The 23,521-nt window shown below is 35.4% G+C and overlaps 2 protein-coding genes across 2 annotated transcripts; both read right to left on the bottom strand.

Annotated features, from left to right (window-relative positions):
- Positions 1 to 295: 295 nt before the first annotated feature.
- On the bottom strand, positions 296 to 1,217 carry LOC110111338. Its single transcript, XM_020843151.2, has one exon. The coding sequence runs from the start codon at positions 1,128 to 1,130 to the stop codon at positions 540 to 542; it is 591 nt and encodes a 196-aa protein (XP_020698810.1). The 5' UTR covers positions 1,131 to 1,217; the 3' UTR covers positions 296 to 539.
- Positions 1,218 to 14,350: 13,133 nt separating this feature from the next.
- LOC110111317 (homeobox-leucine zipper protein HOX21) lies at positions 14,351 to 16,173 on the bottom strand. Its single transcript, XM_020843127.2, has 2 exons — positions 15,469 to 16,173; positions 14,351 to 15,037 (listed from the first exon to the last, which is right to left on the bottom strand). The coding sequence occupies exons 1-2, from the start codon at positions 15,952 to 15,954 to the stop codon at positions 14,654 to 14,656; spliced, it is 870 nt and encodes a 289-aa protein (XP_020698786.1). The 5' UTR covers positions 15,955 to 16,173; the 3' UTR covers positions 14,351 to 14,653.
- Between the last annotated feature and the right edge of the window lie 7,348 nt (positions 16,174 to 23,521).

Raw genomic sequence — 23,521 nt, 5'->3', positions numbered from 1 at the left:
AAAGCAATCCGTGCATTCTATTTGCATTGGATATATGATTGTTATGAATCATGACAGTTAAAGTTTTGGAAAGCAGTTCATGCCATACCAAAAAGATTGAAAAATATTTTACTTAGATTTGGACTTACAACAAATAATGCACATAACCAACTAGCTATAATCAGACACAATCGGAGAAAGTCATGATTAGTCATGAAAATGTTTCAATGAATTCAATAATGCAGTCAAGCATTGCGGTGTAGTATGTTATCAGTCTATGTCTGCACTCTGCTATGCAATGGTGAAGAATAACAAGTACTTAATAATTCTGCGAAACTTCCAAATTTTGATTGCAAATAGTAATCACAAATTCCTTTAAACACACAAAAACTAGATATGTAAACATTTGAATGGAAATCCAGTAAAAAAAGATCGCAATAAAATGCTCCAAAAACTTCGATTTCTTCGGCCCTGTCAATCCCGTAAGATCAAAGGAGTAAAAAATAACCCCAAAAATGCAATTTTTAGCAGACGTCGTCACCAACATGACAAACCCTAGCTCAGAACCCTCGGGGCCCGGACCCAGTCTTCTGCTCCAGAGAACCCTTGGAAGCTCCATCCGCCATCAGGAGACAGTAATCGGATACCATTCGGAACCTGGGCACGCTGCGGATATCGACCTTAGTGCCGTCCTTTAGGGTGATAACAATGTCCCCCCACTCGCCGATCAATCTCGGCACCACCTGCACATCCTTGATTGCCGAGTAGGGGAAGTCACTTCGATCTTGACCGGTGAAGCCGGAGATGACGGTGACACGCCGATTAGTAAAGCGGTAGCGTAGGAAGAAGGCGCGGGACACGGCGGCTATGGTGAGGGGGAGCCAGAGGAGCGTGAAGCCTAATAGGAGGTTGGTTACGAGGTCCCCGTAGTGAGCACCGCCGTCGAAGAAGATGCGCTCTTCTTTCTCGACCAAAGAGGAGGTTGAGGGGGAAGAGGTGGAGGTTTTGGAGGAGACTAAAAGCTTGGAGGTGATTTTGGATAAAGGTGGGATCTTTGAGATGGGTTTTGAAGGGAAAGAATATGGCGAAGGTCTGGGTGCGGCGGCAATGGCGGCAGAGGCGGGAGGAGCGAGGACGGCGACGGCGGCCATTGGAGTTTGGTGGGCTTATCTGTTGCCCGTTGAGTGGCGGGGATTTGGGAAAGAGCAGTCAGTCATCCGTTTTCCATTTGATGGATTCGGATTTCCTGTCAAGTCTATAATACCGTCTATATCCGCAATCGAGCATGAGCCGGACACTTGTCTTTCTGAGTTCTAATTTTTAATATTCAGGAAAGAAATTTAATTTTTTTTTTTAATATTTTAGATAATAATTTCAGATAAAAATAAAAATATTGTACTCTATTTTAGTAATAAGTTAACTATTCCTGATTTTGGAGTTTAAAAATTCTCTCGAGTTTTTATTCGTATGAGAGCCTACTTGATTTTAAATATTTAGAAGACCCATAATTTCTAATCATATATTATTAAATATAAGAAGATTTACAAATAAAGATAATTTGGTTTGTCGGATTCAAAAAAGAGTTTAACATCTTAACTTTTAATAGAGATTTAGTACACACATAAAGAAAAGTGTAAGAATTATAAGAGGTATTAGATTTTTTAAATGAAAAATCTTGGAAATTAAAAAATTACACCATCACGCCTAGTCAAATTGATTTCACTAGTATTTATATTTGATTTCAAGTGTGGCTCATATCCCCAGACCCCAATTGACGGCATTGATAGGAATCCAACACATATCAATGTGTTGAAGTTGGAAGTTATAGTTGATGTCGACAACATACATTGATCTTATTAAGGCCTTATTTGAGACGGCTTAATTTTGCCTTTTCTGTTTTGAAATGGCAAAGTTATTTTTGTATGTGATACTTTTATAAAAATATTTTTACAGAATTTCATTTTCGTATTGTTTTCAAAAGCTTTTTAGTATTGACTTCTCAATTAGAAACCCACATTCTCTCAAATAAAAATTTTAAAACTAACTTTTATAAAAGGCATCGTGAAACCAAATGAAGCCTAAGTGACAACATATGTTAACATCATAAAACATTATTTTAAAATAATAATAAGGCTCAGAAATTTTTTTTAAAAGTATTATGACATAAGATCTTAATTACTATCTCTATTTGAGAAACATGAAAACATTGTATCTTTATTTGCAATATTTTAAAACTATTATCATTTTTCATAAAAAAATTGAAAAAAATATATATTTATTTACAACAATTTATGGCTTAAAGGTTAGGAGCTTCTCCTCTAATCATAAAGCCAAGGTTAAACCTAATGTATTTTTTTACAAAAATCACTTGATTAATTATAAATGTCAACCCACCTTATCATATAAAAGTAAGTTGAGTTGGATATATATATATATATATATATAACCGGATATAAACAATTCAAAAATCTTTGGAAACATTTACTTTTTTTTCCATGAATGTAGAGAATTTTCAAATATTTTTACTCTTAGATCACTAAAACATCTCTAATAATCAAAATGTTTGTGCTGGAACCCAAATTATAATATTTTGGAAGATAATAAAATGTAGTTATAAAAACAATCATAGTAAAAATATAGGTCATCAAATTGAATCATTTTAATTCTTATCTCTTATTCTATTTTGATTCTCTTCTTATGCCTTTTACTTAAATCTTTGATACTTTGCCTAATCTTATTTTATTAGTGAAGACCAATCTCTATCATATCGAGTAGAAAATAATTTTGTCAACCATATCACTCTCATTCTTTTTGTTCATCCATTATGTGTAAAACCAAAACCAATATTTTGCCATTATAATGTCTTAAGATCAAGAGATAATCAAAGCCGATTTATTTTAAGCATCAAAATTCATTGTCTTGACATAGCTATATATATTGGATGGCAAGCAGCTTGATCGAGACTAAAAATTGCAACATACTGCACATGCATGATTATTTTTCAAACCAATCAATCAATTATAAAATTTTCTTTGTGAAAAATTTATAGCCATAATGCGAGATATATTTCGTTATTTATGTTTCCTCTCTTATTTTATTGATTTCCTATTGATTTGTTGAAATCGGAGTTCGGATGGTCCCAGATTTAATTTCGGAAGCGTTTAACTCTATTTTGCCTCGAGATTCATGTCCGGTCAATAGATGAATTTTTGATGATATATCAACAACATTTATGGCTTAATGGTTAGGAGCTTCTCCTCTAATCATAAAGCCAAGGGTTGAAAACCTAATGTATTTTTTTTTTTTTTTTTACAACAAATGCTAGAGAAAATCCTCATCAGCCTCATGAGCGGGGCAATCAGAGATAGTGACAACAGGGTCAACTACCTCTAAACCATCAAAATTAGCATTAACAACACCTAAATTCTTCTTGACATGGCCATAAACATCCAGCTAGATCATCCTAGACCAAAATTACATGCTCAGAAGATAGCCCAACATGATCAGTAACAACTAAAGGAAGCACCACATCACCTACATTTCTCTCGTTCACATTAACAAGAAAAACACCATCCCTAACATTACAATTTAAATTGTTTAGGCTGTTAGAAGCAGGCTTGACACTCACATTAATTGGATGGGGAATAACTGTAGGAGAAGGATTGAGATGGTGATTTAAACTGCAACATTCCATTTTAGAATGATTTAATGAGTTGCAATGGGCACAATAAGAAGGAAACTCTTCCACATGGGTGTCAATTTCGGGTTACGGGTCAGGTTCGGGTCTAACCTAGAACTGACCCGGCACTATTCGAGTCAACCCGAACTCGCCCCGTTTTTGCAAAAGGATCAGTTTTTCGGGCCCGAACCTGACCCGCTTAAAGTTCAGGTCATCCCGATCGGGCCGACATGGATTTGGGAAATTTTTTATTTTGCGAGCTGCCGAACTCCTGTCGCTACTAAGCTTCCGTCGCTACTTCCGATAACGAGTCACTAATAGGCTAAGTTCTCGTCGATACTTCAGTACTTTCGACTATGGAGCTCCCACTGCTACTTCCGAGCTCCCGTCATTACTTCTGACTGCGAAGCTCCTAGACGCTAGATATGGTTACGCCTCTGACGAGTGATGCCGTGACGGTAAGATAGCGACTGACACAATGATGCTGGATGGTTAGGCTGGTAGACGAGACTGACGGATGCGACATCTCATCAGTCTTCAGATGTGACTGACGTGACAGGATGGACAGAGAGCCGGAAACTGCCGGTATGGGTCCAATTTTGGGTTTTCAGGTCAACTCAGACCCGCACATTTTTCAAGAAGGTCAAAATCTTTAATCCGAACCCTACCCATTTCGGGTTCGGGTTGACCCAAACCTGAAATTTTTGTGTTGGGTTCGACTTGAATTTTTGGGTCGTGTCAAATATTAATACCCTACTCTTCCATTACCACATATTGTATATACCCTAAATTTTTTGGGCCAACCCAAATTATATCAGGAAAATATTTGGTAATATCTAACGTCACCAGGACACAAGCTACAGAAGGATGAGAACCAGCCAAAGTAGCATTGTCCATTTTTAAGGCCAACCAAAAACAAAGCCAAGACCATGAAAGATTCTTGGTGAGAATAGGTGTGGAAGCAAGTGGGAAAAAGAGACCCAAATAGGAATGATCGGTGAATCGACTTCGATATCAAGCGTTGGAGACCATTTTAACTAATTTCATAGAATAATTGCTAACAAAGTAAGATCAGTGGGAAAAGACTCTACAATACTATAAATCATCAACAAGCTTTATCAAAACATGCCTAGGGTTGAAGATAGTGACCGAACATTTTCCATTCAATTTTAGATTGAAAAAAATTTTCCTAATGGCAACAACAGAAGGTCTATGGTTGGGAAATTTGCCAACTAGAGTGAACTCAAACGGAATGGCGAACACATGTATTTTCTCTTCCGAAATCCAAAGAGCCGACAACCTCCTCGTGAGAAGAAATTTTGAGGTCGGGGAAAGAAGACGATCAATGGGAAGCACTAGCTAAAGCATCTTTGACTGAACAAGAAGAACCGTTCCCATTTAGAAAACCAGGGTCCCTTAAGCGATTAGCTTCTATGGCCAAAAAATGGAAATGACAAGGTACTACAAACATCACAAAATGAACTAGGAAAGGGGAAAATAGAACTTCCATGAGGAAAACGATATTGGAGGCCACCACGACAGCGAGAAAGTCAACATTATCGAAGGTTAGGGCACAAAACATGGCGAAAAAAAAAGAAGGGAAGCACTAGCTAAAACATCTTTCATTTCTTCTCATGATGAAATGAAGCAAAAATCACTTGATTATAAATGTCAAGCCACTTAATCATAGAAAAATAAGATGAGTTGGATACATATGATTTATAACCGGTGATAAACAATTCGAAAATCTTCGAGAACATTTACTTTTTTACCCAAAATGTACATAATTTTCAAATATTTTGACCCTTACATCACTAAAACATCTCTAATAATCAAAATGTTTGTGTTAGAACCATAATTATAACATCTTGGAAAATAATAAAATGTAGTTATAAAGCTATCATAATAAATATAGGTCATCTAATTAAATCATTTTAAATCTTATCTCTTATCCTATATTGATTATCATCTTATCCTCTTTATTTAAAACTTTGCTACTTCACCTAATCTTATTTTATTAGATAGAGAAGATCAATCTCTATCATATCGAGTAGAAAATAATTTTGTCAATCACATCACTCTCATTCTTTTTGTTCATCCTTTATGTGTAAAATAAAAACCAATTTTTTGCCATTATAATCTCCTAAGATCATGAGATAATCAAAGCCGATTGATTTTAAGCATCAAAATTCAGTTTCTTGACATAGTTACATATATTGGATTGCAAACAAGTTGATCGACAATAGCAGTTGCAACATACTGCGTGATTATTTTTCAAACCACTCAATCAATTACAAAGTTTTCCTTGCAAAAAATTTATAGCCATAATGCTACATATATTCCCTTTCTTATTTTATTGATTTCCTATTGATTTGTAGCCCATTTTAAAAGTTTGTATTGTATATATTTTTTCATATTCCATACTAATACATATCTTAATAAAAAAATCAAAAGAAGGAAAAAGATGTTGAAAACAGATAGAAGAGCACAAATAATTAATGTATTAGCTGAAAGAAGGGGAATCTTTAGCTGGAGTAGAGCAGTGGAGCTTAGTCGGTAACACATGGCTTCTTCTTCTTCTTCCTTCTTTTATAAATATTTCAATATTTGAACATGCCCTATACCTAATTACGCAACTATGATAATTAAACCAAAAGCATGTGCGATTATGGCTTAATTTAATCCTAAGCAATCTCCATCTCCGATATGATAGAGATTAGAGATATTGATCACGCAATAATGAGCTGACTTTATTCTCTAACCATGTGATGAAGATCACTAATTATTGTTAAAAATGCAAGAAATTAAATTGCTCCCAACACCCAATAATTAATTAAGTACGTTTAGTGCATAACATGATTTGTTTTGCAGAGGTCGTCTGATGAGTGTCAGATTGTCAATACTGTATTTGCTTATATATCTTTAGGATGGTCCCCTTCATTACGTTTATTTTATTTATTGAACGTAATTTGCAGCAAATTAAAGTGGCCATGCTCTTATAGAGATGAATATAAGAGAGAGAGAGAGATCCTCGATCTAAGTGGCCATGCACTTGGTTTAGCCACACATGCATGTTTGTCTTATTTTTGATTTGTTCTCTAATTAATCACAGATGAAAAAGGGTTCCTTCATAACTTTAATTTGGAGTCTTAGAGATTAAGGCTTCATTTGAGACTGTCTTTTTAAAGCTATTTTTTAGTACAAAAATTAAAAATTTTATACTATAAAGCTGCTTTAAGCAGCAGTAAGAAAGTTGTCCCAAATGAAACCTAAGTCTTCATTTGGAATGATTTTTTTGTTGCTGCTTAAAACAATTTTTAGTATTAGAAAGTTGCTTTAAGCAGTAAGAAAATCGTCTCAAAAGAAGTCTAAGAGAATTTTTTTTTACTGTTTTTTGAAGCATTTTTTGAAGTAATTATAAATTTTATTATTTAAAAGTTGCTTTGAAAAATAATAAGAAAATTATCTCAAATGAAATTTATGATTTTGCTTGGACAACTTTTGACCGTTTCTTTTTTATTTTAATCGTTTTTAGCAAATTATTTAATTAAAACATTATTGCAAAAAATAATAAGAAAATTATTTCAAATAAAGTGAAAGTATAGTATCAAAATTTGATAATGTAATGCAAAATGATAATGATAATTTAGACATGATATTCACTCCAAACATAATTTAGATGATTAATATCCCAACACGTAGTTATCTTTCAATATCATCACATGAGCTTCTATCATTGCTTTTTAAAGCTATTTTTTAGTACACAAATTAAAAATTTTGTACTATACAGCTGCTTTAAGCAGCAGTAAAAAAGTTGTCCCAAATGAAACCTAAGGCTTCGCTTGGGACGAATTTTTTGTTGCTGCTTAAAACAATTTTTCAGTACTAGAAAACTACTTTAAACAGCAAGAAAATCGTCCCAAAAGAAGCCTAAGAGAATAATTTTTTAAAGCAACTTTTTTAAATAATTATAAATTTTACTATTTAAAAGTTGCTGTAAAAAATAATAAGAAAATTATCTCAAATAAAACTTATGATTTTCCGTGGGACAACTTTTGACTGTTACTTTTTTTTTTATCATTTTTAACAAATTATTTAATTAAAATATTATTGTAGAAAATAACAAGAAAATTATTTCAAATAAAGTGAAAGTATAGTATCAAAATTTGATAATGTAATGCAAAATGATAATGATAATTTAGACATGATATTCACTCCAAACATAATTTAGATGATTAATATCCCAACACGTAGTTATCTTTCAATATCATCACATGAGCTTCTATCTTTATATACAAATAAATATACCCCCCTCAGGACAAAATATAGTATTCAGTCAAAAAATAAATTTAGACATGATATTCACTCCAAACATAATTTAGATGATTAATATCCCAACACGTAGTTATCTTTCAATATCATCACATGAGCTTCTATCTTTATATACAAATAAATATACCCCCCTCAGGACAAAATATAGTATTCAGTCAAAAAATAAAAAAAAGTATACGACTGATAAAAGGACAAGTTCAATTCTGCAGCTCTCAGAGAAGAAAAAAAATGGTCCCCATAAATAAATAAATAAATAAAAAAACATGTTTCCAGGCTCCATTGTCAATCTGTAAATTTTTCTATATTGGATCAAATCAACTACTTGTAATGAATGTGCCTTAAAAGAGTCGTACTCAAATTTATATATAAAAAAAACTATATAATTAAATATAATTCATATGCAATTATATTTCAGTTTTTTATGCAGTTATATATATTATAAAAATGAAGCATTTTTCATATTTATTTTTTTATTTTAAAATTTTAATTCTGCTACTGTATCAAAACTTGCCATTATTTTGTCTGATTCAACTTAAGTTAGTTGATCAGTCCTTGAAAAACTTTAATCGACTGACCAATTAGTAGTTTATTTCAGTGGTTTTAAAATCATCACTATAGATAGATATAGACAACGATTTTAACCGCCGCTAAAGTCTTTCCAACAAACGCAAATGCAGTGGATTTGTAGTGATTCTTAAACTGCTACAAATAAATTAGCAGGTGTTTAAACCACTACAATAAGTCCTAAAAAGTACTGTAAAAATCTGATTTATTAGTAGTCATGAAATATCTACTTTTATTTGACAATTATCACAAGACATGTTCTTTGGTGTGTTTAGTAGTTTTTAGCTTAATGAAGCTTTTGAAGATTAAATATCGTGCAGTGCTCCTCATTTGTTTTAATATGATTAGGAGTTCTTAATAATTTTTTTTACCGGATTAGGCTGGGCTCTCTGGCAAGTTCTTAGGAATGTTGGCTCAGACAAGGTCAAAGATAGCTGTTTATCACTTGTGACAATAATAGAATTTGTACGAATTAGTTGCCTTTAATACACTTTTATGATTGTGATCGATATCGATTTTAGAAATTATATAAAGATGTGTTCTCTAAATGATTGAAAGAATGTTAGACTCAATCTAGCTAGTTAAGTTCAGCATAATCTCTTATGATAAATGATGCGGCGCATTTTAGCTTAAAATATTCTTTATGTTATTTTATTAAATTTGTTACAAGTTTCTAGAATATTCTAGGATTCTCTTGGTTTTTTCTGCTTTGGTATTATATATATATGAAATGTGTAAGAGGAATGGAGGCATTGATGAATATTATTCTCCTTTAAAGCTCTTAAGCTTTGTATTTGTCCCCTAATTGGGACTTTCTTCTAGCAAGTCTGTTTCTTCCGACGATCCACTACATCAGTGGGTATGAGAACTTAGAGCTTGCGAAGAACGATGGACTGCAGAAGAAGGTGGGTTGTCATTGATGATCGAAGCTAAAGAAGATGGATAGTCGATGAAGAGCGATGCCGCGAAGCCCTTCGAGCAGCTCAAGTGAATGCATCACTTGACGGAATGAATGCTTTATTTGCTAATTTCAATTGTTCTATAAAACAAATATGCATTTTGGCAAACAAACTATCATCGGACATCTACTCGCACTCGCTCTCTCCTCCTAGTCTTATATCAAAACTTAATTCTGCACTCGCCCGACTGTCTCCGACACGCGAATATAACCACGATTCCATGACTAGCATCAAACACGATTCCACAGCTTGTGTCCAAATCGATCTCCCATAGCCCGACTCCGCCTTCCCCTCAGCTTCCTCCTGCAATTCAACGCAACTCACGTTGTCAGTTCCATCCGATCCTCCTATATGTTCTCCACCGCCAATCCCGGTAGCCACTCTTCTTCCTACTTCTAACCCTCTCCCCAACCCTTCCTAGTTCTTTGCCGCTGTCACCCGCAATCTCTTCGCCCTCGCCGTCGAGCAACCCTGCTCTACCACAAGCTTTCCCATCTAGGCCGACTCCTACTACAAAAAAGACTTATCGAGAGGATGAAGGTAGTGATGATAGATTCTCTCCTGGGAATGAAGATATAGATTACACCTATCCATTGGATTCGATGGACAATGTAACTTCCTCTAAGGCCCATTTTATGGAGGTATGTGATGATCTTCATAACCTTAGCGTTGCTAAAATAAATACAAATAATATGAAAGTTTGTGGCAAAGACGTTGGAATTGGTATTGGGAATGATTTTACTGCAGGTGTGAAAATGTCAGGTTTAAATTCCACTGACAAGGATGATCCAATGTAACGCTCCCAAGCTATTCGATGAAATCCCACTGAAGAATCATATCATAAATTTGTTAAGGGATTACTATAATATGGACAACTGATAGCTTTAAAATGACTTTTAGCACAAGGATTTGTAAAAATGAAAAATGATGTTGCTTTGGTTGCCAACCTTCAACACAAGAACCTTTTTAGATTGTTGAATTGTTTTTTCTGGAAAATGATGAAATGATGCTTGTTTATGAATGTCTCCCTAAGAGCAATGTTACAAAATACTTATTTGATCCACATGAGCAACCAAAATTTGATTGGGAAACAAGATTTAAGACCATTATATGCATCGACTACGATTTTCTTTATCTACATAAAGATTCAGTACAACCAAAAGATTTTGAAAGAGCTCCTGATTTGGGACAAAATAAAGATAGTGTTGCTATCATTGTAGATGACCTTTTGTTGAACTGTACGTTCTTGTCAACCTATTGGAAGTACGTGTTCACTGATGAAGAGTTCACAAAAAAATGGATGGTTTAGTAAGATTTGTAGTAAGTAAGAGGACATTGCCAATATGAATTAACAAACCAGCTTCTTGAGTGATTTTTTTTCCATGGAGATTGCCAATATACTTTGGCTGACAAAGGTGATCTTGAGCTACAATACTCTCACTAGCATCATTCCAAATTCACTTGCCACTTTGCACAAGTTGCAACTGCTTGATGTTTCCCATAACTATGTCACTGGGTCTACAGTTAAATCGGTACAATCTAGCATCAATAACACTCATAAAGAAAAGCAAAGTCTTCGACCCAGGTGGATTGATTATAATTTTTACATATATCTCTCTTTTATAAAATATGTACCTCGACAGAGTCGAGCTATTTTGATGCTAGAGGAGAATGATCTGAAGCATTTTAGCTTAAAACATTCTTTAGGTTATTTTATCTAGTTTGTTACAAGTTTCTAGAATCTTATAGGATTCTTTTGATTTTTTCTGCTTGAATATTATATATATGGAATGCGTAAGAGGAATGGATGCATTGATGAATTTTATTCTCCTTTTAAGCTCTTAAGATTAGTGTTTTCCCCCATATTCGAGTTTCCTTCTAGCAGATATGTTTCTTCCGACGATCCACAACATCAATAAATCACTAATTAAAAAAAATGATCGGCCGGTTGTCACTTACATGCACAAATTTCAAATATTTTGCTTGAGTAGTAGTGTCATAGAAAAATCATTATACATATATAATAGAGTGTGAGAGTTTCCAAAACACAAAATAATTAAATGAAAAATGCAAATTAGATACCATAGTTTTTACTTGGAAAATCTATGAAAAAGGAAAAATCCTGGGGCTCAACTTAGCTGAAATGATTTTATTAATTAAGCATTGATTATAAATATTTGCTTATCCTCCAATTGGAGAAGGTCTAATTACAAGAGTATGAGTTGATAGTGAGAAGTGTCATAGATTTGAGATAGGATGAGAGGCATTTGAACATTTGTTCTTCAGTGATGTGAATATGGTGATGGCGGTCAATCGGTGACAAAGGTCAGACAATAGTGGTTCTATGTTTGGTGACAATGATAGTTTGATGATAGAGTTTGTGTAACAAAAGTTCAACAATGAAGGTATGGTGACAACAATTAGGCAAGGTCTCAAAGGACCATAGTCAGATGATGGTGGATTGAGGATTGTTATCAGTCGACACTGGTTAGAGGATCACACTCAAGGGATGGTGATCATAGAAAGATCGAAGTCAAGCGTGATGATTGAATGACCAAAGTTAGGTGATAGTGGTTGGACAATAATAATTGGGTGATGATTGATAGAGGATTAAAGTTAGATGATGATCGGGGTATCCTAGTCAGGTAATAATGGTTGAAGGATCAAATTCGAGAAATGGTGATTAAGTGATTTGGAGTTGTATAATGGTGCATTTGTTGGGTTGTAGATGGCTAATAATGGTCGATGGATTGTAGTCGAGTGATGGTGGTTGTGTGATTATAATTGAGTGATGGTGGTCAATAGATGATATTAGGCGAAGGTGGTTAAGATAATATAGTTGGGAGATGGTCATTAGAGGGCCTTAATAAGCAATAGTTAGGAAAACATAGGTCGAATACAGGTGGTTGGATTGTCTTACTCTAGTGACATTGTTCGAATGCAACTTTTGTTAGGAAATGTTGATTAGAAGATCTTAATCGAATGATGGCAAGGGGTGTAAGTGAGTCAAGATGACTCGATCTCGACTCGCTAATGAGCTTGCAAGCCAAGCTTATTGACTTTCAAGCTTGAGCATAATTTCGAGCTCGTTGGATTATTGAGCTAGAGTTTGATCTAGATGATGTATGGCTCGATTACTCGTTGAGATGCTCGATTAAATGTGGAAGGCAAAAGGCAAACTGGTGAAAGGAAAAGTGCGGGAAAATTGCGAAAGGTGTCTGCGTGTGAGAACTGCATAAGACAAAAAGCAGATCGGCGGATCGCGGAAGGCTAGCAAGCTGCTTGGGAGCTTTTTTTTAGTAACAAGAGTTGAGCTCGCCTTTTAAGCTTAACTTGAGTTCGAGCTCGGGATTTTGCTCGTGAGATCTCGTCTTGACTTATTTGCACCCCTAGGTGATGTTAGTTTGAGGACCAAAGTTGGATCATAATGGTTAAAAGAACATACGTAGGTGATAGTGGCTGGAGGGCTATAGTTTGACGAGGTTGGCCTTTTGATGGCCCAACAATGCTTATTTGGTGGTGGTTTTGATGCTGGTGTTTAGATGAAGCTCTAAGATTCTCCAAGCCATAGAGTTTTCATGAATCTCAAGTCCAACCTCCCTTCATGAATATATTTATAATTTCTTAACGTGATATACTTTGTAAATATAACCAAAATTTAGAACAATTCATCAAACAACCAATATTATTTGCATGATTATATATCATTCTTTCAGCATTTCAAAACCTGAATGCTATCAGAATGAGTCAATCTTAGGCTAATTAGATTTGTCTTATTTAGACACTTGATTTAGCTAGCCATGTGCATGCAGATTTATAATTTATTTGATTGGCCATAATTATTAATCTATGACCAATTATTTTAATTATATTTCAAGTTGTTGGTATAGAGTCATTCGAATTTGGATCATATCACTCTTGATGTTGATAGTTTCATATCGTCAAAACGTTTAGTTTGATCATAAGTTTGCTAAAATTAGAATTCATATAATCTTGAGATTAATTTTAGAAGTTTGTACCGATTATGATGATTTTTAATGACATATCAAAACATATAAATGATATATAATTAGTTCCATTCTATCTCTTCATTTGGTCAATAAAATGAGCCTGATAACAGTCAAAATAACTTAAATTTCATTTACACCCACAGGAGTTCTAATCATCTATGATATAAAGAAGCGAGATGCATAGTGGGTGACAGAAGGTCACATGCATGGTCCTCCTTTATCCTGAAAGCAAATGCAATACTTTTGTATAAGAGGCCACGGAGGAATAGTCTTCGCCACTTGAGAGTGCCTGAAGCAGTCTTTGTCAGATTCCAATATTTCTATATATGACTAAACCATTCACAGCTCCCGATTCCCATTCACCTCGCTCTCTGTTCTTCGGATCACAATCACATCACTGTATTTATCCCCTCCTCGATCCCTTCCTTTCTTCCTCTCTCTCTCCATAATATTCTCTCTCCCTCGCTCTCTCTTTCTCCTGACTATAGATATAAGTAACAGCAATGGTCAACCGGGCATCTTTGACAATCCTCCTCTTCATGAAATTATTTTTTAGAAATATAAAATAAATAATCCCCACCCAAATATTTGAATTTTCTGAGTTCATACTAATTATGTTTGACTAATGATGTACAATTTACAACTACATTGATTCAGACTCCCCAACCAATAGCAAAAGATAAATTCAAAGGAATCTCTTGCTAGCAAAGTGTGCTAACAACCCAGTAGAAAAACGAAAGACAATAATTTCATGTTTATTTATAGTAAAAAGTATTGGCACACAAAACTGATAGAGATTTTTAATTACTTCAATGGCTATATAAGCATGAAATAACTGAAAGTAAAAGATCTATTTAACAAAAATATTAAAAAAACTCGGGTTTACACGTAGTATTATTTCACATCTTCAGTACCAATATTATGGGATGAAGTGAAAATATGCTGGGAGGGAGTGATATAGGAGATATTCGATATACCAACATATTTTGCACTCTTCATTGTTCTCTCTGAGTTCCTTATTGATTGATCAGCTCCAACGCAATTTCAAACAGGCACTTCTCTTCTATTACATCCACCAAGCAAGCATATATAAATATAAATATATAGATATAGATATATGTTCAACGCCATCAATGGAGATTATGATTATCGGGCCATGGCCAGAAAGCATTTTGTTCATCCATACCGCACAGCAAATTGCTAAAGTTCTCATCAGCGACCACGGTGCCGTGCTCGATCTTGGTACATTGGAGATCCGGTCTTGATGAGCTTGGGAGGAGCTGGGTGATTGCTGGAGGCCGGATTACAGAGAAGAATGGTATGTTCTGTATAGGATGATTTAGGTGGCTCTCTGATACGACGGCGGTGACAGTGGCCGCCGTGGCTGTGGTCGATGTTCTTGAGATGTCTAAGTTGATCTCAGAACTATTCTCACTTCTGTTGCTGCAGGATCCTTCAGTTTCTTTATTTAGATTGATTAGTTCAGGTGCTTCCCTTCCTTTCAGAGCCAGGATCTGCAAGTTTGAATCAATGAATTCAATAGTAAATATCATAGATTGATTGCCTGTAACTACTGAACTGAAGAAATCTATAAAGAGTTTTCTTGAAAGATTAAAATCCCTCTGAAACAAACGAATGAAAAGAAGAAAGTTTTTTCTTTTTTTTTTTAATGGAAAAGGGTAATAAAAAGTTAATCATCTGCAATAATAAAAAAAAAGTATATATTTAAAAGGAGTTCATGTAAGGACAATCATTAAAAGAAAGCTAGAAGGCTAGCCAATCTACAGGGAGACAAATTAACTTCTCAAAAGACTCAAAGCATGATGGATGGATTGCCTATTCAGGCAACCGCTAACATCAATTTGAGGCCACATCCTCCTCAAAAGACTCAACTGAGAACAAATCATTAAAGGAGAAAAAATTATTAACATGTATAAATATTCACCTCAGCTTGTAGTTTCTTGTTCTGATTCTGGAGTACATCATTGTCTGCTTTGATAGCATCAAACTGTCTCTTGAGCAAATCATAATCCTTCTCAAGTTGCTTTGTCTTCCACCTTGCTCTTCTGTTCTGAAACCAGATTGCAATCTGTCTTGGCTGAAGACCCAGAGCCCTGGCTAGCTGCATCTTCCTCTCAGGCTCCAGTTTGTTCCCAAGCTCAAAATTCTTCTCTAGTGTCCTCACCTGCTCCATGTTGAGCCTCCTCTTCTTCTCCCCAGGCTGAGAGCAGTCATCGGACAGATCTTCCTCCCCTTCACAAGCCTCAACCATCGCCGGCATCCCTCTAGATGAGAAGTCTTGGGGATTAAGGGGAGGTGGAAAGTGGTCATGTTCGGAATTAGTACTCTGCATCTGGAGAATGAAATTTGGTGGGAAGAAGGGAGAGGAAGAAGACAAGCCATTGCAGGAGGCCATATGCATGCTCATCATCAACAAGCATGGATGGGAATTGGGAAGGTCTTCTGCTCTATTTCTGCTGTGCTGACATTAGTGAAAGGGAAAGCGAAAAAGGACTACTTGGCTTCTGAACAACTCTGCAAGGTCTAGCTTGGAAAGTTGAAGAAAAAAAGATGTGGGCTAAGAACCTAAAAGACAGCGAGATAGATAAACGTTTTAGAGTTTCTGATAGATAAGGACTTAGAGATCGATTTATCTGCTGGTAAAATGTAGCTAGGACTGATACTGGAGATTGATAGGTTATGTATGTGTATGTATGCATTTCATTTTAAAAGTCTCATATTTTTCAGTATATATTAGAAATTAAGAAAGTCTTTCTTTTTCTTTGAATAATTTCTATATATATGTAATAGATAGTATAATATATTAACATGATACTTAATTAGATTTTTGCAATGATAATTAATTAGATTTATCGTACAATATAAATGAAATAAGGGCTTTTATAATTAAGGAGACGTAGATTTTGCAAGTGGTTCATTTTTCTTACCTTTATGTTAAAAATCGGGACCACTCTTGACTGAGCTCACTGAGTCAAAGTCACTTGGTGTAGGTTTTTATATAAAAGAACGCTTCAGTCGTGATTTTAAATTTGCATTTACTCTTTTGAGTATGGGAATTAGTACAAGTCGTTACTTACTACTGTACGTAATTGTTGCATATATATATATATATATACATGCGCGCGCACACACACAAAAATAAATAGGAGTGTCAAATTGGGTTTCGGGTTGGGTTCAGGGCAAAACCGGAACTGACATTGGTTCAAACATGTTGACCACCCTAATCTAACCCAGTTATGTAAACGGGTTGGAAATCTAAACCCGAACCATCGTTTAGACGGGTTGACCCGACCTGACACGATTAACCCAGACGACGACAGTGGGATGGCAGATGCGAGTGCTCGGGCGCTGGCACGAGGGGGCTCGGGTAGAATCGGGCGCAACGCGGTCGGCCACTGGCAGGCGAGGGCAGCTTCAGGTGCAACACATGTGGGTGCTGGCAGCAGCGGGCAAGCTCAGGCAGGCTCGAGCTAGTGCGTGAGCAAGCACGAGAAGGCTCGGGCGGGCGTGTGAGTAGGCTCGGGCAGGTTGGAGCAGCGCGATCAGCTCATTTTAAAAGGGTTTTCGGGTTGACCCGGAAACCCGACGGGTCAACTCGAACCTGACCTGTTTCAAAATCGGGTCGGGTCCAACCCCAAATTTTCGAATCGGGTTCATGTTAGATTTTTGTGTTAGGTCAAATATTGACACCCCTATATGCGAATCTTTATGGTAGAAGTTTGAGGTTACCCGAAATTGACCCGATACTATTCAGGTCAACCAGAACCTGAACCATTTTTGCAAACGGGTCAGTTTTTCAGACCCGAACCCGACCCGACCCGAATGACCCGACCCGACCCGACCCGAATGACCCGTTTTGGACCCGAACCCGACTTGATTTTTGAAATGGGTCGAATTGTTGAACCTGAACCCAACCCGTTTCGAGTTCGGGTCAACCCAAACCCGCAATTTTTGGGTCGTGTTCAGGTCGGGTTTAATATTGACACCCCTATTTGCTAGTATTTGATTTCACTTTTAATAATTGATCTACATTTTTCTTATTTTAGGTTCATTTCTCTTGGACTATAGAGGAGATCGAATTAATACTAGTGACTAGTGTCAAAGATGTTTAGGAGTATACTATTGTTAGGCGAGTGAGAAATCCTAAATATTGCTTGTGATGCAACTTAATTAGAAGTTGAACGTAGAAAGCCTTGACAACACTAGGGGGTTGCATGATCTTGTTTGGGATGCGTTTGCTTCTGCATTAGGCTAGTAAGGATTGGCAAGAAACCACCAGTGATGCCTTCAACAAGCATCTTATATACTCCTAAAAAGGATTTTATTATGAAATATTCCGACTGTTCTATCACTTTTACTACACCTCAATGATTGATACGTTTTATATAATAGAACATATCTTATCTTCTAAAGAAATACCATAAACACTTTATACAATGCAAGAAGCAAAATTATAGAGAGCATTTTTAAACATTAAGATTTTGTATGGGACTGCTTTTCTACTGTTTCTTAAAACAAATATTTTTTTGAACGGGGTATTCATCAGTTCTCACCCCCGAAAGGGCGCTTGGCGGCGTGACTAATTCTTGGTTGACCTAGACGAGACACCCACCTCAAAAACCTCCAAGCTTGCACTTGATTGGGCCCCACTTAGGAGGCGTTGTCGCTCGAGAAGAACTACGTCCTTATAAAAGCCGACGGGTCAACTCGAACCCGACCTGTTTCAAAATTGGGTCGGGTCCAACCCCAAATTTTCGGGTCGGATTTTTGTGTTAGGTCAAATATTGATACCCCTATATGCGAATCACTCTGGTAGAAGTTTGAGGTTACCCGAAATTGACCCGATACTATTCAGGTCAACCAGAACCCGACCCATTTTTGCAAATGGGTCGATTTTCCAGACCTGAACCCAATCCGACCAGAATGACCCGGGACGAAAAAAAACTGCTCGTTTTTTGGTCCAAAAATGGACCAATCTCCGCTTTTCAGGTTAAAATATGGGTTTTTGGGTCAACCCGAACCTGACTTGATTTTTGAAATGAGTCGAATTGTTGAACCTAAATCCAACCCGTTTCGAGTTCGGGTCAACCCAAACCCGCAATTTTTGGGTCGTGTTCGGGTCGGGTTTAATATTGACACCCCTATTTGCTAGTATTTGATTTTACTTTTAATAATTGACCCGAAAACCCTTTTAAAATAAACATTAGATTATAAGATGTTTTAAGCTATATGATTAAAAGAATGGATATGCGACGAAATAGCACATAGTGGTTGTTGGCGCGATCTGCGGTCCCATCTGCGCTATTCCGAAGCTGGTTTGTTTCCCAGTTGGGACCTTCTTTTCAGCTGCTCTTTTATATGATTAATCTCTATAAATATTTCTTATGAACATAATTTTATATTTTTATCTTCAAAATTTTATTATTATTTCGGCTTCATCTTTTAAACTTGCTCGATCATCTTAATTATATATAATCTTTGAGGTAAATAATTTTAATCGAATAAAACGAGAGAATAACTGAGAACTTTATGTACATATATATATATTACATTTTTATTCTAATATATATTCTCATCTATATTTTTATCAAATTAACTTAGTTAATTGCCTATAAATTTTTATCGAATTTACAGTAGATAACTTGTTTATTTGTATGAATAAAAAAAATATTTTTTAACTTTATCAAATTCATCATGTGAATGAATATTTTGAAACCAATTAAGCTTTTATTTATAAATTAAAAAAGAGTTCGCTGGTACCAATAATTGTTTGTAATATCCAAAAAAAATTGGATTGAGGCCAAGACCATTAGGTTCAGGCCAATGTGACCTAGTTCAAGTTAATATAACTCAGCCAACTCGATTTTAGCTCAAAAGCAACATATGAACTCGATTCAAGTAGGCAGATCCGATATACGAACTCATCACAAGCAAGCAAGTGTGGCCAATCAAGTTGACCCTATCAAATACATACAATCTATGAAGTTGGCTCTAATGACTAGTCAAGTTGCTGACTTCCTTCATGTGGGAAACTACTAATTGTTTTTTTTTTTTAAGATAAAGATTTTATTCCATAAAAACAAAAGGAGTACAGCAAAGGCCAAAACCAACAGAATGATCGAAATAAGAAATTGAATACAATAGAAGATAACAATGGGGAGTTCAATCGAGAAGATAAGTAGGCATAAAAGGCCACCATGCTCAGTATTGACAAAGGCTATCAACCACTCTGATTCCAGGCACGGACCATCCAGAGGAGTGAATGAGCAATAATCCACCTAAAAGCCAACCAACCGCAAGCATCGCTCAGAAGAACCACCACCAAAGGTTGTCAACTAGCCACAGATCCAGAGTGATGAGCCCAATTGCCCGATCCACATCATAGTCCAAACAAAAACAATAATATCCGCAGGGCCAACAAAAGAACTCATCCAGAAAAAGCTACAAGTTGCCAACCAAGGAGAAACAAAACACCAACACAGCAACACACCCAAAAAGAGTTATCTTTTGGATTTTCGCTTGCTACGCTTACCCACCCAAAAGTGATCATCTCGCAAAATACCATTCTGAGCTACAACTTCCACTTCTTCAACCTCAGAAGAAGAGGGAGATGAGTATTCAAGCCAATCAGTTTGCAATCTAATAATATCCCCCGATCTTTCTCCCACATGGGCAACCACAGCATTAGTAGAAATTAAATTAACTAGGACCTCAACAAGATGGCCATACAATTGAACAATATGAGAAGAAACACTAGGTACCACTTCACAAGCAACCACAGCCAAATCCACGGGAGTATAAGGAAAAAAATATGGACCGAACCACTAGACAACTCATGCCCAACTTCCCTATTAATCTCACATAAATCATTATTCTTCTCCTTCGAACAGTCCACAACTATAGGAGTAGAAACATCCTTAGAAGAAAGACCACATTGTAAAACACAATTACTCAAAGCATTAGGCCTACCCAAACTTTATGAATTCGAAACACCTCCAAAAAATTCAGTAACAACACAATTCAGAGGGTCAACCACAATATGTGGCAAAGGCTCATACATATAAGGCAAACCATCTACAGTAATGGGGGGAGGACAACCATGAAAAGAAGTCGTGAGAATATGCACATCCAAAATAATAGGATTAATATCCGGAGAATAGGGAAACTCAACTAAATTATCCACATTTGCAACAACATTCGTAGCACCACTCCCAACAACAATATCAACAAGACTACAAGCATTAGCAGCATCAGTATTATCCCTAATATAGGAAGAATGTTCATTAGAAGCCTTAGAGCAAGCAAAAGGTAAAGGAAACACACCCTCCCCAATCAAAACAGCATTAACCCGCCCGACAATAGCATCAGTATGGTCCATCAATAACTCCAAATCCTTGACTATAGAAACATTAACCAAGGAAACTTCCCCAGACCCAAGCTCAGCAATCCCAGCAGTCTCCCCCTCATAAAACAAACCTTAACATAACAAGAAGGCATAACACGGACATTTAACGGGACATCAAGTTTAGTCAGACATTCCCCCCGAGCGTGTCCTATAGATTGACAGTGAACACAAAAAGGGGAAAACTCTTCCATTTCAACAAGTTGGATGTAACCGAGCTTCTCAGAACCAATCCACACTTTGTCCAGATAATTTTTCGTGATATCAAGCTCAACTAGGACTCTCGCAATAGAAGGTCTAGAGCCCAAGGAAGTGGTAGTGTCTACCATTAGCAGATGACCAAAAATCTACCCTAACACTGGGATTGAAGAGATGAGGTTGAAGATCGGGGAAGGAGATCCAAATGGGAATAACATGGCATTCAACACTAATATCCAAAGAAGGAGACCATTTAGTTAATTTTATATAGCAATTTTAAACTAGTTATGATCTATGGCTGAAAATCAACTATAATCTAGGTCATTCGAAAGTTTAATCAACATATGCCTAGAATCGAGCAGAGTAACCGAAAAGTTGGAGATAAGCTTAAGATTGAAAATAAAATCTATGGATGGAGTCCAAACTAGGCCTCCAGAACGGAAAAATCCAACAAGTAAAACTGGAAAGGAGCAGCGAACGAATGAATTTCTTCTTCAGAGATCCACAGAGAGGGCAGACCGCGAAAGGAATAATACTTAAGCTCAGGGAAACACACATTAGATGGAGAACTAGATAAGACTTCAGCGAAAGAACGTGAATAGTTGGAATCAAACAAAAAATCAGGATCCAATAGACGCTTCGGTGCCATTCAAGCTACAAACGGCAGAAAAATAAAAACTAAACATCACGAAAAGATCCAAAAACGTAAAAGAAAGGGAAAAAAAGACTTTCCTAAGCGCAACGGCGGCGGACGCCGCCGGGGGGACGCCCCAGAGGCAAGCCCTAGGCCAGAATGAGCGAAGCGCAAAAAACTTTTCGCCTTTCTTGTTTTATGAGAAACTTCTAATTGTCATTCAACTATTCGTCCTCCAATACATGTTAAGCCAATAAGTTCTTATGGCCTCAGAGAACAATTTCTACAAGCCAGACATTATAAATTTATAATTAAGCTATATGCTTATGTGTTTTTCTCTTATTTTATATATAGCATGTTCGTAACTAATTCTATAATGCTCAAATACCCCAACCCAAATCCATAAATAAGGGGTAAAAATGATTAGCTATACCTATATATATAATTTTTCTTACTCCATATTATATTCCAAAAACCGTAGAGCTTCTCACTCTATGATTAATCTTTTTTCTCTCTCCCTATTACTTTAGTATAGGGATAATTCTCAATTCAACACTATTTTGTTTTTTTATCAACATTATGAATATAAATTTATGATGTCAATTAATTTTAATTAAGCAATATTATTTGAATTATTCTGGTCGGAAAATATATGATTCCTGTAATAGTAGAAGAAAATCCTCACAATTAAATGAAATATCATGATCTCTTATGCCTGAATGATTAGAACTCCATTAATTGTCTCCATGCGACAAATTGGAATAATTTTTAAATGATAGAATATCTTGGTGAATCTGCATATAAAAATTAGAATCCAAAGCAGCTTACAATTTGTCAGAGCTATATCTGGAATCAATATATAGTATTTAAATTTGTGGCTCTTCTGATCATTAGTCTCCTAATGACTTACGATTATATATTAACTGAAAAGTTAGCTTTAATTTAGAATATCTTATTAAAATGTGACAAAAATGAATTCTATAATAATTGAATATGCTTAATTGAAATGAGTATAATATAATAGTATTTAAATAATTTTTTTTTAATTCAACTAATGATGAATTAATTAATTCTATAAAAATCATCATTCATGATATTTTTATTTAGATTTTTTCCAATTCTCATCTCTTCTATATTTATTAGCTTCATTAATTACGCACTTATGCCTGGCCGTGACTAAAGTTAATCTGCTAGTTAATTAAAATAGCAATGATTCTCCTTAATTTGGCTCATCAGAGTTAATTAATTATGGATTAAACTGTTTTTGTTTGTTAAATAATAATCCATTGTGTAATTTAAAAGACTAAAAAATTCCTAGTACACAACCAAAGTCATGGTTATATTTTTTTAGTGAGTGAGATTTAGATTTTATTTGAGATGATTTTTTTACTGCTTATTAAAACAGTTTTTTATTAAAATTTTATTTTAAAAAATAATAAAAAATTAATCTCAAACAAAACCTTTATATGAGATATGATCCTGCTAAAATCATGAAGAATGAACTTTATTTTCTTTAATTTACTCTTTATCTTTATGTTACTTTCATTTACGACAAAAAAAAGATTATATAAATATTTATTTGAGATGGGTCCTAACTGTTCATGAAATATTAAAAAATGGCATTGATTACAGATCCGAGTAAATGGTATATATATATATATATATATATATATTCTCAGCGGTAGAGAAATATGAAATTTAGCGTTTAGTGTTGTACAAAAATCTGGCAAACAATCATATAAG

Source organism: Dendrobium catenatum, unplaced genomic scaffold (assembly GCF_001605985.2).
Source record: "Dendrobium catenatum unplaced genomic scaffold, ASM160598v2 fragScaff_scaffold_133, whole genome shotgun sequence".
NCBI classification, from domain to species: Eukaryota; Viridiplantae; Streptophyta; class Magnoliopsida; order Asparagales; family Orchidaceae; genus Dendrobium; species Dendrobium catenatum.
The sequence above is the reverse complement of the archived record's forward strand: the minus strand, read 5'-3'. Positions and strand labels throughout refer to the sequence as shown.

Excerpts from the sequence above, each read along its gene's own strand:
- LOC110111317 (XM_020843127.2), bottom strand. The coding sequence starts at position 15,954 with ATGATGAGCATGCATATGGCCTCCTGCAATGGCTTGTCTTCTTCCTCT. Across the intron at positions 15,038-15,468 it reads ACAAGAAACTACAAGCTGAG|ATCCTGGCTCTGAAAGGAAG; the intron begins GTGAATATTTAT and ends TCAAACTTGCAG.
- LOC110111338 (XM_020843151.2), bottom strand. The coding sequence starts at position 1,130 with ATGGCCGCCGTCGCCGTCCTCGCTCCTCCCGCCTCTGCCGCCATTGCC.